Genomic DNA, 18317 nt, shown 5'->3' with positions numbered 1-18317 from the left:
TTAGGAGTGGAGAGTTAATGACAGCAGAGTCTGAAATCTGATATCTGCCAGAGACAGAGCAGATGTCCTAGTTTGTCCATGTCTGGCTGACAGGATGAATCTTTAAGTGTAAGGAAATGAGTTCTGTGCTAAGAGAAATTAGGTCTGGAGCTGTTTACTTCTAGGTTTGTGAAAAGGGAATTGAAGAAGAATTGAGTGATTGTGAATGGGTGGGACAGTGGATTTGTGGGTGATTTTGAGGACTTTAATTTTCAAAATAATGTGGACTATGAGTTTGTGGTGCAGAATCTATTATTCCAGTGAAAATGAATGATGACCTACATATGTGAGATTATTTACTTATTTGTTTTTTAACCTTCTACTTTAGTATCAATCCTAAGACTGAAGAATAGCAAGAGTTAGGCAATTAGGTAAAGTGACTTGCCCAGGGTCACATAGCTAGACCATGATTTAAGGTCAGATTTGAATCAAAGTCCTCTCAACTCCAAGCCTGGCCCTCTATGTTCTATCCACTATGTTATCCAGTTGTGTCCCCTCCCCCTATTTTTTTTAAACTCTTACCTTCTGTCAGTATAAATTCTGTATAGGATATATAGAATACAGTATAAATTCTGTATAGAAGAGGGGAGATTGACTTTTAATGATTAAGATTTTGTTTGTCTAGAGTTTTATATTAGTTGTACTTTATAAATACATAAGTACATATTACTAATTTTCTTGCTTCTCCTTCTGACTCTGTATACAGGGAGTCAGAATTTTAGTATTGGAAGATGATTTTGAAGTAATAATAACCTTTCCATCTGTTATAAAGATTCTGCTGTAATATCCATTGCAAGATGGTCTCCAGTTTCTAAGCACTTCGAGTGATACGATACTTATTCTCACAAGGCAGTTCATTTCATTGTTTCAGTTTTTACCGATCCTATTTCTGCCTTCTGGAAAAATGTTTTAATGCTGCTTTTGTATGAATCAGGTAGACTCAAGTTCAAATCTTCACTCAGACACTTACTAGTCTTGTGATCCTGGGCAAGTCACTTTGCCTCTCAGCCTCAATTTCCTCGTCTGTATAATGGAGGCAATAGCACCTATTTCAAAGGGTTGCTGTGAGGATGTTCCGAAATACAAATGCAGGCTATAATTGTGTGAAGCCAGTCACTCTCCATTCTATATTGGTTCAGCTAATTTTGAACCTAACTGTAAGATTTTGTTATGTTTTTAAAATCTTACTTTCTGTCTTAGAATCGATATTAAATATTGGTTCTAAGGCAGAAGAGTAGTAAGGGTTAGGGAATGGGGATTACCTGACTTGCCCAGGGACACACAGCCAGGAAGTGTCTAAGGATAGATTTGAAGGAAGATCCTTGTGATTCCAGGCCTGACACACTATCCACTGTGCCACCTCACTGCTCCAAGACTTTGTTTTGGCCCTTTTGATCTTCATCTTCCTAGATCTGGCTCTAGTTTTGATTCATAATTCTTTCATTCATCATACTAGCCATTCTTCCTAGTTCAGTATCATATGTAAATATAATAAGTATGTCTTCAAGATCCATCTTAAGTTATTGATTTTTAAAAATTAAAAAACTGAATAGGAAAGGAGTAAGAACAGAGCCTAGCAGCATACCTTAGTGTCCCTTTTCTAGAATAACATTATTAATGAACATTCTTTGTTTATGGTTATTTAACTAGCTACAAATCTATAACTGTATTACCATCTGTTCTTTCTCTATCTTGCTCACAACGTTGTCATGGGAAACTGTTAAATAACTTGTTAAAATCAAGATTCAGTAGAAAGACAGCATCTCCTGATGTACTAAACTATATTTATTTACTCTTTTAAAAAATATTTTCAATTACGTGTAGAAACAATTTTTAACAATTATCTGACATTTTGCAATTCAGACTCTCTTCCTCCCTCTCTTCCACCTTCCCCAAGCCAGTAAATAATCTGCTCTAGGTTATACCAGTGCTGTCATGCACACATATTTCTATATTCCTCATATGGTGAAAGAAGACACATTGCACATGCAAGAAAAAACTTGTAAAGGAAATAAAGTGAAAAATAAAATGCTTTGTTTTGCAGTCAGACTCTTGACAGTTCTTTCTTTGGCTGTGATAGCATTTTTCATTATGAGTCACTTGGGGTTATCTTGGAATCTTACATTACTGATAGTTTAGTTACTCATGGTTGATCATCATATATTTCCATTACTGTATACAGTGTTCTCCTAGTTCCATTTACTTCACTTTGCCTCAGTTTATATTTCTTTCCAGGTTTTTCTGAATTCCTCCTATTCATCATTTTTTATGGTTGAATAGTTGTCCATTACAACTTTATACCACAACTTGTTTAGCCATTCCCCAGTTGATGAATACCCCCTCAGTTTCTAATTCTTTACCATTACTCTATTTACTCTCTCTTTTTTTTTTAAAACCCTTACCTTCCATCTTAGAATCAATACTGTGTATTGGTTCTAAAACAAAAGAGTGGTAAGGGCTAGGCAGTGGAAGTCAAGTGACTTGCTTGCCCAGTGTCAAACAGTTAGGAAGTGTCTGAGGTCAGATTTGGACCCAGGACCTCTCATCTCCAAGCCTGGGTCTCAATCCATTGAGCCACTAACTCCCTCCTGCTCTATTTTCTCTTTAACATTTCAAGGCTCTATTATTTCATCAACATGGATGCTCTTTTTAAAAAATTTTATATATATATATATATATATATATTTCATTTTGCAAAAATCTGCCTTCTCCCCAACTCCTAAACATCTTTTCCCCATTTCCCCATTTAGAATGAAGAAAAAAGCAAAAGCCTTGTTACAAACTTAAATAGTCAAAACAAATTTCCTCATTGACCATATCTAAAAAAATATGTTTTATTCTTTTCTCTTGGGTCTTCCACCTCTCCATCAGGAGGTAGGTAGCATGTTTCATCACTAGTCTTTGGAATCATGGCTGGTTATAATACTTAACAGGTTCAAAATTATTTGTCTTTACCATATTTTTGTCTTTGTATGTATTATTCTGATTCTGCTCATTTCACTGCATCAATTCATATAAGTTTTCCTAGGTTTGTCTGAAACTATCTTCTTTTTATTTCTTATAGCACAATAGGATTCCATCATATATATTCCATCATATAACTTACTCAGCCATTTCTCAATTGATGGGTAGTACCTCTTTAGTTTCTACGTTTTTACCCTCATATGAGTCTGGGACCACTTCTTACACTGGTTTTACAGCCTCTTCCTGGGCTCCAGTGCACTCTGTATGCATCCTGCTCAGTACCAGATCCTATCCCTAGTATCTACAAATCTCTCTATTTCCCTATGCTGAAATGGGCTGGAAAATGGTCCTCTGTTCCTTTTTTTTTTTTTTTAAATAAATTTCTCAATCAGGATTCATCAATTTAATGCATTTTCTGGATTTGTTCAGAGGAATTTTGGGTGAAGAATTCCTTGCTTCACTACTTCCTGCTGCTATACCATTTTGTCTCCACCAGTATTTTTTCCTTAGTAGACAATCTTGGTAAATTTCTAGAGTCAGAGAAGTTTATTATCTAGCATATAGTTGTGAAGTGTCAAACTTCTGCACTAGCTTGGTCTCCATGACTCATTGCTTTCAAGACCATAGCTAAAATTTTCCGACTTGACATATAACTTACCAGAGTTTGTATTCATTTGGCATAGCCTTTGAGAACCTCCACACAGCAGTGAAGCATAAAAGTCGGACTTTAGTGAAGGACTAGTCTTTAATCTTATAAAAATAGGCAATGAAGTTAATTTGGCATGACTTTGGGTTAGTGAACCTTGCTGGCTTCTAGCAATCACCACTTTTTTATTTTTTTAAACCCTTACCTTCCATCTTGGAGTCAATACTGGCTATTGGGTCCAAGGTAGATGAGTGGTAAGGGCTAGGCAATGGGGGTCAAGTGACTTGCCCAGGGTCACATAGCTGGGAAGTGTCTGAGGCTGGATTTCAACCTAGGACCTCCCGCCTCTAGGCCTGGCTCTCAATCCACTGAGCTACCCAGCTGCCCCCAATCACTACTTTTTAAAGTTTGAAAGAGCCAAAGGACAGCGATCATATTAGGCATGTGAATAAGAAAACTAACTACATTTGAGCCTAATTCATTCTAGCTTCACAGTGACAGAACTAAAGTTCCTGGCTTCTTAGATATTTCAACTTTTGGGTTCCCAGAATTCCATACCAAATTCTATCCTTATCTATACCTAGACTCTAATTCTGGGAATCTGGGGATCTAAGAATTACAGAGCTAGGAATGATGGGAGATCTATAAATGTTCCTTTTGGTTGAAAGGGATTTACCTCTTCAATCGTGTTTAGTTTTAAGCCAAGTTTGTGATACTTATTTTGGGGATACTACCTGGCAGACTTTGCAGTTTTTTGCTGTATTGTTTCACTTAAATATGAGAGTGGTATTCAGTGATAAGGGACTTTAAATAAAGAGAATATAAATTGTTGAAGAGAAGCAGCTTGGCATAGGGCAGTGATGGGCAAACTTTTTAAAGAGGAGGCCAAAGGAAAGGAATTGCTCATCTGTCAGTCTGTTTCTAAGGCAACTCTTTTGAAGTTTCATTGTATTGTATCCTATTCGTTATATTTGTCAGATTAGGAACAATGTTGCACAGCCGGATAGAACATTTCAGGCCCCCTCCCCTCCAGCCTCCCCCTCTTCTCCCCCCTTGGGATCGCCGACCGTAGTTTGCCCATCACTGGCATGGGGAATAGAGAACTGGCCTTGGAGTCATCGAGACCTGTGTTCAAGTGCTACCTCTGCCACACAGTGGCCACATGCCCTTCTGTACCCCAGACAACTCTTAAAGACTTTTAAGTTAAAGATCTACATTGGTAGGGGCACTTCCCATACTAAAAGTTTGCTGTATCAATCAAATATTAGGACTGGCCCTAAATAAGTGGACTGTTGATGTAATTGTACCTTCTTGGAAAGACTTTTTTTTCTAAAATCACTTAGATTTGATCAAATCTTTCATCAAATGTAATGCTTTTTCTATTCTCAGGATTGCTGCTATTTCCATGGCCACTAAAATAACTGATCTACAGCTCGGAGACTCAGTAGAGATAAGCAATTTGATTACTAAAAAAGAAATTCATGAAACCAGGTAATTTCTTTTAAAGGAAATAAATATTCATCTACAGAGATAACTCTCAAATCATTTTAAAAAGCCCAAAATAGCTTAATTGTACAATAATTATGAAACAGATATGTTTAGATGAATGCCCTTGGGTGCTTTTCCTCTTCTGTAGCTTTTCAATCAGATTTTTTCTTCTATCTCACTACTAAAATTAGTGTCACATTAAGGAAATGAGAATTTTAATGGATGAAGAGGAAGAATGTATTGTATGCTATAATTGGGGACTTTGGGTAGCATTTGAGTACTGGATGCTTGGGCAAAGGAAGTTAGGGGAGAACCAGAGAGAAATTTCTGCTCGGAAATTTTGTCTATAGCTGACCATGCTCCTTCCCTTCCTCCCAAAGGTCAGAAAAATGAATTCTACTGCTCTGACATACCTTGCTACCTTGACTTGTCCAAAGAGAAAAAATATATTGGTTCCTTTAGTCTGAGGACATGCATGCTACTCAGTGAGGATCTGGATTCCATGGTGAAACCAGAAGGAAGCTAGGGGAAAGATGGGCAGAGACTGGCCCAGAATATTAGCTGCGCTCCAAAAAAGAAAGTGCCATCAATGCTTAGTTATTGGTAGTTAAACTAATTACTATCTTGTACAAATCAGCCTTTGGGGGAAAACAGGGCCATTTATTTATTTATTTATTTTTGAGCCCTTACCTTCTGCCTTAGAATCAATACTTTTTATTGGTTCCAAGGCAGAAGAGTAGTAAGGACTAGGTCAGTGATGGGAAACCTATGACAAGCTTGTTAGCACTGACGCGTAGCCATTTTCGATGACCCACGGCCACATGCGACCACATACAGAGAAGTATTGGGCCGCATGCCGAGGATGAAACATTTGCTGTAGTGTAGTGTAGACACTCTGTGCACTATAGATGACAATTCTAACTATATTAATTTACCTATTTTTGTTTATTAAATACAGTCATATATTACAATTATATATTTTTGTTATTTAAACTATAAATATCGCAAAATGATGGGTTTTTTTTTTCTCTAAGTGACACACCACCTGAGTTATGCTTGTTTTTTTGGCGAATTTTGACACACCCAGCTCAAAAGGTTGTTTGTCCATCACTGGGCTAGGCAATGGGAGTTAAGTGACTTGCCCAAGGTCACATAGCTTTCTAGCTTTCTAGTGTCTGAGGCCAGATTTGAACCTAAGACCTCCCATCTTTAGGCCTGACTCTCATTCCACTGAGATATGCAGTGACTCCCCAAGATTATTATTTTTTAAATCTTTTAGGAGCAGATTTTTTGAATTCCGTTTTTTAAAAATAGGCTATAATTTTATACACTTGGTGACTTGCCTCAAAGTCAAATATAGATCAAATTGAATCAAGTATTGAACTTTGTGAATGTTTCACAATATTTAACAGCTTCATATTAAATTATGTATACTTTGCACTGTTTTTAGGTTTCAGGATAAAAGTATACTAAGAAGCATTTATTCTGTTTCCTTTTTTTCCCATTTACTGATCAAGGCTTCACTGTGATGAAGAATGTTTAGCCCTAGAAAGGAAAAGGTAAGTCTTATCTACTTGATATTAGGTTTTATAGAATTAATTTTTTAAATCTGTGGGATGAGGGAGCAAACTAGATCATCCTTTCCCATTCAAAATCCCACAAGCTCTTTAAAGAAAATAGTTATCCATCAAATCATCAAGTATTTTATTCAGCAACCACTATATGCTTGGCACTATGTTAGGCTCCACAGGGGCTATAGGAGAAACGGATGAACTGTGTATGGATAAGTAAGCAGTAACTAAGGAGACTTTATAAATGTGATTGTAACTAAGGAGACTTTATAAATGTGATTGTGTACTCTCGATGTAATTCAGCTGCCCACAGCATAGTAATTTCAGACTAACACTTTTATTGGTTAGTAACCTGAGAGGTTACTGATAAAGAAGATAACTAATTTTACAGCATATTTCCATACTGTGGCTTGTGATCCACTTTCCCCAGCACATTGCCCCCACTGTACTTCTCCATTGTATAAGTAAGGGAAAAATCACAGGGTTCAGTATTGATAAATAACATTTCTCAAAATATAAACATGCTCTGTGGTAAATTTCATTTGGGTTAATCTTTCTCACAGTAAAAATATCAAATGATGTTTTTTTAAGTTCAGCAGTAGTCCTGTCCTGAAGTATAGCTTGCAACATTGGAGATTATCAGTTTTATATTATAAAAAGGAATGGGGCATTTTTAGACAAGCCATAGGAGAAGTACATAGGTATGAAAACAAAAGTATATGATAATAAAATGAAAATTTACTTCAGATAAAACATATTAATTTCAGTTATATTTTCATTTTAAATCTACTTAAATCATCTTAATTGTTTATTTACCGTTTTAAGTATTTAGTTTTTTCTCAGTCTTAGACTTGATTCAACAATCCTCACTGCAAAGATATCCTTATGCAAGTACTTTAATGTCATTTAATTAAGTTCATTGCCTCTCAGTGAAAATAAACATATGGTTACCAATTCCAATCTTGTTAGTTCCTTAGACTTCCCTTTTAAACTAAATAAGTAATTCATATTTGGTTCATATTTTGCTAAATTTTTCATCCACATATACAGAAAAACCAGTTAAGCCCCATTTAGTAATTGTCCTACACTTTCCCAATTTTAAGTTATTCCTTGTCTCTTAACAATCCAGTTTAATTTACCTATTTCTCTCTTATTTTCAGGCGTCTAGCAGAGGCTCTTAATATCAGTGAAAGTTCTGACCCTTTTAATGTACGTTCTGGGTCAAGATACAGTGATAGCCTGAAAGAAGATGCCAGGTATGTAGCTTATTATATTTGGAGCAAGTACTTTGCAAAATAAAAGAACTTTTAAATCATTTAGAATTTGTTATTTTGAAGATACTAATAAAAATTATGTTTAATTTTCTTTCATCATAAATTGTTACTTTTAAAGTATTTTTCACTGTTTTAAGGTTGTTTAGGAAATTGTCACAGAACTCATTAAATTTTGTCACCTGGGGGCAGCTGGGTAGCTCAGTGGATTGAGAGTCAGGCCTAGAGACGGGAGGTCCTAGGTTCAAATCTGACCTCAGACACTTCCCAGCTGTGTGACCCTGGGCAAGTCACTTGACCCCCATTGCCTACCTCTGCCAATACCCACTATTGACTCCAAGATGGAAGGTAAGGGTTTAAAAAAATTAATTAAAAAATTTTTTTTGTCACCTAATCAGTTAAGTTATGAGAGCTTCGGGGATTATGCTGAACTTCTAGAGCCAAAAGAGCAGAGAAATTGTAGTTGTGTTTGACAGAAACACAAAAGCGCAAAGAAAAGACTGAATGTAGAGAATGTATTCTCTGAGCTTGTAAAGATAAACTATAGAAGAATTGTAATCTTGCCCATTTCAGAAGGAAAGCCAAGGGGCAGGCAATCCAAGTGGAAAGCTAGTAAGGTAGTTTATTATCTGGCAAGAAAAAAACTGGAACCCTAGAATAGAAAACCCAAGCGCGCATTTAGAAAAATATGTATGTATAATAAAAATTGTATTTTAAATATTATTTACAAATTAATTTTTAGCTGCTTACTTAGTTAACTTACTTAACTAACTTAGTATCTAATTTCATCTATACTTATTTAGACTCCCTTCAAATGTTCCTTTTGTAAATTGACCATATCCTCTTCTTTTATGGCACTCTTGTCCAAAAATCTTCTAGGAATATGCTCAATGTGCTGGATGCTTTTCTCTCTGTCTTTTAATAGAAGGTGGACATTAGTAAATACACAGGTTCTTTCCCCAGTGATTATCGATATCTTTTGTGCTTATTCTTGCAGTTATTTCATATTGGATAATATACTGCAGCCTGTTAGCACCTTTTGGGTATCCATAACCCTTTTAATGATCCATTTTGATTCTTTAAAAGTTGTCAAGGAATTTAAAAGTTATTGGTGTTTTTAAAAGATCATTTTCATGTTTCAGAGAGAAGGTTGGGGTTGTCAAAAGTGCTCTGAAGTTTTCTAAAAGAAGTCAAACCTTCCTGTTTCACTCTGGGCCCAGATCTTTATCTGTCTTCAGTATTTATCCAGTGGAAATATGTGAATGAGCCTTTCTAGTCTGTTCATCCAACTGCAGAGTATAGTTTATACAATAAATGTTATTCATCTAAATTTTTTCCCTCTGTTGGATTATTAACCTCAACTCGTTTATTTTAGATTTCATTTAATAGGCTTTCTAGAATTGTAGTACTTGTACAATTAGTACAATGTCAGGAGGCCCTCAGTATCTATAAGAAAATCTTTTTTGATTTAGAAAATTTTAATAGTTTCTAAAAATTTTGAGTTCCATATTCTCTTCCTATCTTCCATTCTTTCCTCCCTTTTTGAAAAGGCAGGCAATTTGATTTTGATTAAACATGAGGTCATGCAAACCCCGTTTCCTTATTAGTCATGTAGCAAAGGAAAACAGAAAATAAAACAATAAATATTAAGTTAAAAAAAAAAAGCATACTTCATTTTCAGAGTCCATCAGTTCTTTCTCTGGAGGTGGATAGCACTTTCATTATAAGTCCTGATCATCATTGTCTTGGATCATTGTATTGTTGAGAATAGTCAAATTTTTCACAGTTGATCATCTTTACAATATTACTGTTACTGTATACATGTAGGTTCACTTTGCATGAGTTTGTCTTTCCAGGTTTTTCTGAAACTATTCCCCTCATCATTTCTTATAGCACAGTAGTACTTCATCACAATCATATGCCACAACTTTTAGCCATTCCTCTCAATTTCTAATTCTTTGCCATCACAAAAAGAACTACTATAAATATATTTGTCCTTTCCCCTTTCCTTTGATTTCTTTGGAATACAGACAGTGGCATTTCTGGGTCAGAGGTTACACGCACTTTTTTAGCTCATTGGGTGTAGTTCCAAATTGTTTTCCAGAATGGTGGGATCAGTTCAGAACTCCACCAATAGTGTATTAGTGTCCTGATTTTTCCACATTCTCTCTAACATTTGTCATTTTCATTTTCTGTCATGTTAGCCACTCTGATAGATATGAAGGGGCACCTCAGAATTTTTCAATTTGCTTTTCTCTAATCTGTAGTGGTTTAGAACATTTTTTTCATATGACTGTTGATAGCTTTGATTTCTTCTTCTGAAAACTGCCTTTTTATATCTTTTGACTAATATATTGCTTAGTTATTCACTTAGTTATTCACATTTCCACACATTTGGCACAAGTTTGCTATATATTTGAGAAATTAAGCCTTTATCAGAGAAACTTGTTGCATATTCTCTCAAAGTTTTCTGTTTTCCCTTCTAATATGGACTGTATTAGTTTTGTTTGTGCAAGAACCTTATAATTTCATATAATCAAAATTACCTACTTTACTTCCTTTAATAATCTCTATATCTTATTTGATAATAAATTCTTCCCTTATCCATAGATCTGACAGGTAAGATTTTCCAAGTTCCCCTAATTTACCTAATTCACCCTTTATGTCTAAGTCATATATCCATTTTGACCTTATTTTGGTATATGATGTAAGATGTTGGACTCTGTCTTGTTTCTGTCTAACTTCTTTCTAGTTTTCCCAGCACTTCTGGTCAGATGTTGAGTTCTTACCCCCAAAGTTTGGATGTTTACATTAGATTGCTATGGTGGTCATTTTCTACTACATATTGGATATCTTAACTATTCCACTTGCCCACCACTCTGTTTCTTAGCTAGTACAAGATTATTTTGATAGTTTGAAATCTGGTACTTCTAGGTTACCTTCCTTAACATTTTTTTTATGATCATTTTTTCATTGATATTCTTGACCTTTTGTTCTTCCAGATGGATTATTTTATCATTTTTTCTAGCTCTATAAAATTATTCTTTGGTAATTTGATTGGTATGACACTGAGTAAAATTGACTTATTTTTCATATTGGTTCAGCTTACCCAGGAGCAAGTAATGTTTCTCCAATTACTTAGATGTCTTTATTTTTGTGGAAAGGGTTTTGTAACTGGGTTCATATAATCCCTGGGTTTGTGTTGGCAGTTAGACTCTTGAGTGTTTTATATTGTCTGCAGGGGTTTTAAGTGGAATTTCTCTTTCCATCTCGTCCTGCTGGTAGTATACAGAAATTTGTTGGTAACATATAGAAATATGCTGATGGTTTATGTGGATTTGTTTTATATACTACAACTTTGCTGAAATTAAAATTTTCAGCTAGTTTTTTAGCTGATTCTCTAAGGGTTCTCTTAAGTATACCACCTACTAAGACCAATAGTTTTGTTTCCTTATTGCCTATTTATATTCCTTCAATTTCTTTTTCTTGTCTTATTGCTGAATAATAGTGGTGATAATATGGTGAACATCCTTACTTCAAGAAATTCTTTTTCTAGTCGATCTGTGTTGGAAATCCTCTTTTTTAAACTATGCACTTCCCTATTTTATGTCTCTATTCATAATCAGAGAGTCATCAAATAAAATTGTGTTAGTATCTTTAGGAAATCCTACATGTATTTAACATTTGCATGGAAGATACCATAAAAACTTTAAGGCAACATTTTTGTCCTGTTAGGTCAATAAATTTTAAGCTCATTTAGATCATCTGCTCTTTTGCATTTTTCAGTTAATTGTGTGATTATAAAGATGTGACAGTTTAGAATATGAATTATAAAATCTGTTCTGTTTCCTTTTCATATTTCTTTTTGCATGCCCTTGATATATAGATTACACTCAAAGATTAGATAGAGATCAAAATATACATATGACTTATTTCTTATATAGTTATAGTAATTATATTTTGTGGAAGTTATCATAATTACAAATATGTAATTGTAATAATTATAAATCTTATAATGTTGTCCTCTCCCTTGCTTTTTTTGGTTAATAATAATGTCTAATTTTTTTTTTAACCTATAAGGAAATGTGTCTTCGATCTGCTATAGAATGGTTAGAGGAAAACCTCATTTATAGATGAGTAAACCAAAGCTCAGGGATGAAACAAGCTTTTAACTCCCAAGTCCTTTCCACTATAATACTTTGCCTCCAAAATGGATATGTCTTCCACGAGTTAAATTGTACAAGTTCAGCTGACATGAGAAAAGTTATGTTGGCTATATTTGTACTAAGTACTAATTATACCATTACCTACAAGAATTAAACATATCACCACAGATTTTTTTAATTTCTTTTCAGAGTGAAATCGTATTTCACAAATTCACTAGTTTTAAATGGTCATTATAAATGAAATAGAATTTTATTAGATCATCGTCATGAGGCATTGAACCTTACACTAACTAGAAGTCAAGTTGGATTCGAGTTCTGAGAAGCAGTTGTTCTGCTTCTGCTTGGTTACTTCCCTTGATATGAGGGAACTTAACAATAGGTTATAAAATGAATAGGCTGTACTGGTATCTCCTGTGACTGTGCCAGTTGGAAGAGAATAACTTAACTGTCATTTGACTTCTGTTTCATCTTCATTTTTAAAAAATTATTTATTTTTATCATTCTTTTCTTCTTCAATTTTGAGTTCCAAATTTGCTTTCTCCCTTCTATCCCCTCTTCCACCACTGAGAAGGCAAACATTATGATATCATTTCTACATGCAAAATCATGCAAAACCTATTTCCATGTTAAGCATTTTTTTAAAAGCAAGAAAAATAAAAGTGAAAAAATTATACTTCAGTTTGCACTCGAGTTCATCAGTTCTCTAGAGATAGCATTTTTTCACCTTTGGTAACAGTTGAACATCATTACAACATTGCTCTTACTGTGCACAATGATTTCCTGGCTCTTCTCAGTTCACTTTTCATAAGTTCATATAGGTCTTGCCATGTTTTTCCAAAACCACCTCTAGCCCCATCATTTTCCATAGCACAATAGTACTCCATCAAAAGTTTGTTTATCTCTCCCCTTGATTTCAAATTCTTTGTCACTACAAAAAGAACTGCTATGAATATTTTTGTACATATATGTCCTTTTCCTATTGCTTTGATGTCTGGGATACATTGTATTGGTATTTTGGCGAAGAAGGGTATGCATAATTTTATAATAACCCTTTGGACTTTGTTTCAGATTGTTTTCCAAAATGGCTGGTCTGGTTCACTATTCCATTAGCAGTTCATTAGTGTGTTGTTTGTATTTTAAAAATTTTCCCTCATTCCCTCTAGCACTTGTCATTTCTAATATGTGTGAGGTATACTTCAAGACTTAAAAAATTGCCTTTCTCTAATTAGTAGTGATTTAGAGCATTTTTTCATATAACAATAGATAGCTTTGATTTCTTCTTGAATTCTAAAACATTGCTTTTTTTGTGTCCTTTGACCATTCATCAATTGGGGAGTGGCTCTTATTTTTATAAATTTGATTAAGTTATATACTTAGTATATATTCGAGAAATGAGGCCTTTATTAGAGAAACTTGTTATAAAATTTTTTGATATTACTTCATTTTCTATAATACCTTTTAGCAAAATGATGTTTCCTTGATTATTGCTTTTAATTAGGTCTATTTTTGCTTTGGCATTGTTTGAGATCATGATTGCTACTCCCTGCCTTTTTAAAAAAATTCAGCTGAAGTATATTAGATTCTGCTCCAGATCCTTATTTAAAACTCTGAATGTATCTTTTAAAGAATGTATCTCTTATAAACAATATATTATTAAATTCTAGTTTCTAATCTAATCTGCTATTCACTTCCATTTTGTGGGTGAGTTCATTTCATTCACATTCAAAGTTAGGAATACTAGTGTATTATTTCCCTCTATCCCATTTCCTTCTTGTTGTTCTTTCTCTTTTTATCCTGTCCTTCCTCAAAGTCTATTTTAGAGTACAGCTAGGTGGCACAATGGATAGAGCACCAGGCCTGGAGTAAGGAGGACCTGAGTTCAAAACTGGCTGCAGATACTTACTAGCTATGTGACTCTCATAACCCTGTTTTCCTGTTCCTTGCCTTTCTGTCTTAAGAGGTTTTTTTTCTGACAGAAAGTAAGAGTTTTACCCCCAAAAAAGTATTTTGCCTCCCTTAATCTTTCTTCCCTTTTATCATTCTTTTCCTGTCCTCTTTCTGTTATCTCCTTCCCCTCCCATTTCCTTTTTGGGCAAGTTACATTTCTATACACAGCCAAGTGTGTTATAATAGTCTTTTCTTTGAGAGTGAGGTTCAATCATTGCCTGCTACCCTCTCCATTTCCCACTCCCCCTCTTTCTTGCATATCTCTTTAAGTGCATCCCTCTTTCTCACTTTTTCTTTTTTTTTTTTTTTTCCGTTTTTTGGAGATCATTACAGTACAATCATGTTCTCTATGTAAACTCTTTAGAGTTTAACCTAATAATACCTAATATTTTTACCTAATAAATCCTAATAACAATGAAGTTATCCTAACTCCTTTGCCTTCAAGAATAACGTTCTAAGCCCTGCTCTTTTAACATGGAAGCTCTAAATCTTGTGTGATCCTGACTCTGAGTCGATGGGTATTTGACTGATTTCTTTCTTGCTGCTTGAAATATTTTCTTTGACCTGGGAGCTTTGGAATTTGGCTATAATATTCCCAGGAGTTTTCATTTTGGAATCTCTTTTAGGAAGTAGAGTCTTCCAATTTTATTTCCCTCTTTGGATCTAAGATATTGGGCCGTTTCCTTGACAGTTTATTGAAATATGATGCCTAGGTTCTTTCTTTGATCATGATTTTCAGTTAGCCCAGTAATTCTTAAATTATCTCCCCTTAATCTGTTTTTCTGATCAGTTGTATTTCACTTTTTCTTTTTTTCATTCTTTTAACTTCGTTTTTATTGTTTCCTAATGACTTCTTATTTTATAAGGTCTTTTTTCCCCCCGTGAACTTTTGTATCTCTTTCTTTCTTTCTTTTTTTTTTTTTTTTTTAAAACCCTTGTACTTCGGTGTATTTTCTCATAGGTGGAAGAGTGGTAAGGGTGGGCAATGGGGGTCAAGTGACTTGCCCAGGGTCACACAGCTGGGAAGTGGCTGAGGCCGGGTTTGAACCCAGGACCTCCTGTCTCTAGGCCTGACTCTCACTCCACTGAGCTACCCAGCTGCCCCCTTTTGTATCTCTTTCTATTTGATTAACTCTGCTTTTTAAAGAGTTCTTTTCTTCAGTGAATTTTTGTGCCTCTTTTACCATTATGCCAATTTTGTTTTTTAAAGTGGTGCTTTTTTTGTGCCCCTTTTACCAAACTGTTAATTCTTTTTTTTTTTTTTTTTCACATTTTCTCAAATCATTCTCATTTCTTTTCCCAGTTTTTTCTTTCCCACTCATCTCTTTCTTTATCTCTTCTAGGAATTCTTGCTGGGTTTAGGTCCAGTTACGATTTTTCTTTGAGGCTTTGTTTATAGCTGTTTTCACACTGTTGTCTTCTTCTGAATTTATGTCTTAGTCTTTCTTGACACTAATAATAGCTTTTTATGGTCAGATTCCTTTTTTTTTCTTGTTTGCTCTTTTTTCTAGCCTATTTCTTTAATTTGGACTTTATGTTCAAGTTGGATTCTTCTCACATGAGGCTGGGGGAAACATTGTTCCAAGCTTCAGACTTTTCATGCTGCTGTTTCCAGAGCTAGTTCTGGAGGGCCACAGGTTTTTTTAATGTTTCCAAGGTGGTGTGATCCTGAGAGAGAGGTATGGTCATTGCTCTCCTGGTCTCCATTCTAGTCTTCAACCAGGAAGGACCTCTGGTCCCCTGAAACTACAAGCATAAATGCTTTCTTTGCCCTAGAACTGTGACCAGGGCCCTTGCTCCCTTGTGATGGCCCCCTAGTGCTCCTCTCTACCCTGAAATTGCAACCCTGAACTGTATATGGCCAACAGAGTTGCCAGTCAGTACCTTCTGTACCCACTTCCAACAAAGGGTCCCATGTAATTTCTTTCTGAATGCTTGATTGACCCCTTTACCATTTCTGGGCTGAGAGCTCCCAAAGCCACTGTTGCTGCATGTGTAGGCTCCAGACAGGGTTCCACCCCAAGTTACAGATAGCTTCTGCCAATCTCTTAATTTTTCTTTGACCATTTGTTGACTCTGCCACTATAAAATTTGACTTGAGGCGCTTAAAAAAGTTATTTAAAGGGAAATATTGAGAGAGTTCAGCTGATCTAACATTTTTGGTTCCACCTCCTGTCTTCTGCTCATCTAGAAGTTATGTTGTCAGGGGACTACCCACTCACTCAGGATAACAGAAGAGCTGTGAAAAGGCCATGTTTCTTTCCTCAAATTCTTCCCTACATAATTAACTCTGCTTCAATGAACCTTTGCCTTCTTTTGTTCCTCTTTTCCCTATATGTCCCTTTCCTCTTTTCCCCTTTCCTCTGTCCCTTCTTCCATCTCTAAAAATTCTCAAGTGTCTGACAGCAGAGTATTCATTATTCTTCCCTTAGTTTTCCTTCCTTTTGTCTTTTTCATATTTGTTGGCCATGGGTGGGAGGACTATAGTATATAAAATCAAATTTGCTAGAAAAAGCTTATGGATAAGATAATTAAAATAATTTCTAATTGCAGGAAAGACTTAAAATTTGTCAGTGACGTTGAGAAGGAAATGAAAGCCCTTGTGGAAGCTGTAAATAAGGTTGGTAGCCAAACATCTGAATCAATGCCAAAAACTCAATTTGTAACCCAAAAATAAATTTCACCTGCATTGGAGTTGATGGAACAATTTTACTACAAAGGAGTGGAAATAGGGGAAGAGTGTTGATTCATTTGCAGAACTGCCAACTACTTAGATGACATTTGCATTGCTAATAAGCAAAGATGGTCATGACATTCATTCAATAAGCATTTATTAAGTTTCTGCTGAGTGTCAGGCATGCTGCTAAGCAGTGGGAATATAAATACAAGGAATGAAAGAAATTCTACTCTTGAGGAGTTTATATTACCAAGTAAAGAGTGAGCAGATTGATAAATTGGGGATTTGCCATTAAAAAAATTAATAATAACAATAATAATAGTGAATCTGGGCCAAAAGACAAAACATAGCTTTATACACATGACATTTAACTAATCAAGATTTATTGGTGAAATCTAAATCAATGATGTTATTTGCATTTGAAATTAAATTAAGGTTTTGTTTGTTTGTTTCTTAATGACTCAAGTTATCATGTCTCTCTTATCTTCCCATTACAGGGAAAAAATGCTAAGAAAAGTCATTGCTACCCTCCTATGAATAGAGACCATCGAAAGCTCATCTATGAGTTGGCTCAAGTTTATGGTATTGAGAGTGTGAGTTATGACAGTGAACCAAAGCGCAATGTCGTTATCACTGCAGTGAGGTATGTGACATTTTGCTTACCTATTTTAAGTTGTAGAGAAACCAATAATAACTTTGAGGTTTTGAATATTTCTGTCAGAAATATGTGGGTTTTTTAAAAAATTTAAACATTTATTAATATTCATTTTTAACATGGTTACATGATTCATGCTCCTACTTTCCCCTTCACCCCCCACACTCCCACCACCCATGGCCGATGCACATTTCCACTGGTTTTGTCATGTGTCCTTGATCAAGACCTATTTCCAAATAGTTGGTAGTTTCCAAATTGGTGTGGTAGTTTCCAGACTACATCCCCAATCATGTCGACCTCATCCCGTGTTGTTCAAGCAGTTGCCCCTCTTCTGTGTTTCCACTCCTGCAATTCTTCCTCTGAATGTGGGTAGCATTCTTTACCATAAATCCCTCAGAATTGTCCTCGGTCACTGCATTACTGCCAGTACAAAAGTCCACCACATTCTATTTTACCACAGTGTATTGGTCTCTGTGTACAATGTTCTTCTGGCTCTGCTCCTTTTGCTCTGCATCAATTCCTGGAGGTCTTTCCAGTTCACATGGAATTCCTCCAGTTCATTATTCTTTGAGCACAATAGTATTCCATCACCAGTATATACCAAAATTTGTTCAGCTATTCCCCAATTGAAGGGCATACCCTCATTTTCCAGTTCTTTGCCACCACAAAAAGCACAGCTATAAATATTTTCATACAAGTGTGTTTATCTATGATCTCTTTGGGGTAAAAACCCAACAATGGTATGGCTGGATCAAAGGGCAGGCATTCTTTTATAGCCCTTTGAGCATAGTTCCAAATTGCCATCCAGAATGGCTAGATCAGTTCACAACTCCACCAGCAATGCATTAATGTCCCAATTTGGCCACATCCCCTCCAGCATTCATTACTCTCCC

General features: G+C 35.3%; 1 protein-coding gene across 1 annotated transcript in view; it reads left to right on the top strand.

Moving 5' to 3' along the window:
• The window catches only part of NFX1 (nuclear transcription factor, X-box binding 1), a 104981-nt gene that overhangs the window by 67233 nt on the left and 19431 nt on the right, over positions 1-18317 (top strand). Inside the window, exons 18-22 of the mRNA XM_044661536.1 lie at positions 5039-5140; positions 6655-6696; positions 7869-7964; positions 16646-16712; positions 17267-17412. Of these exons, the coding sequence (XP_044517471.1) occupies positions 5039-5140; positions 6655-6696; positions 7869-7964; positions 16646-16712; positions 17267-17412 (453 nt within the window). The remainder of the gene's footprint in view (positions 1-5038; positions 5141-6654; positions 6697-7868; positions 7965-16645; positions 16713-17266; positions 17413-18317) is intronic.

Source organism: Gracilinanus agilis, chromosome 1 (assembly GCF_016433145.1).
Source record: "Gracilinanus agilis isolate LMUSP501 chromosome 1, AgileGrace, whole genome shotgun sequence".
NCBI lineage: Eukaryota > Metazoa > Chordata > Mammalia > Didelphimorphia > Didelphidae > Gracilinanus > Gracilinanus agilis.
The sequence above is the reverse complement of the archived record's forward strand: the minus strand, read 5'-3'. Positions and strand labels throughout refer to the sequence as shown.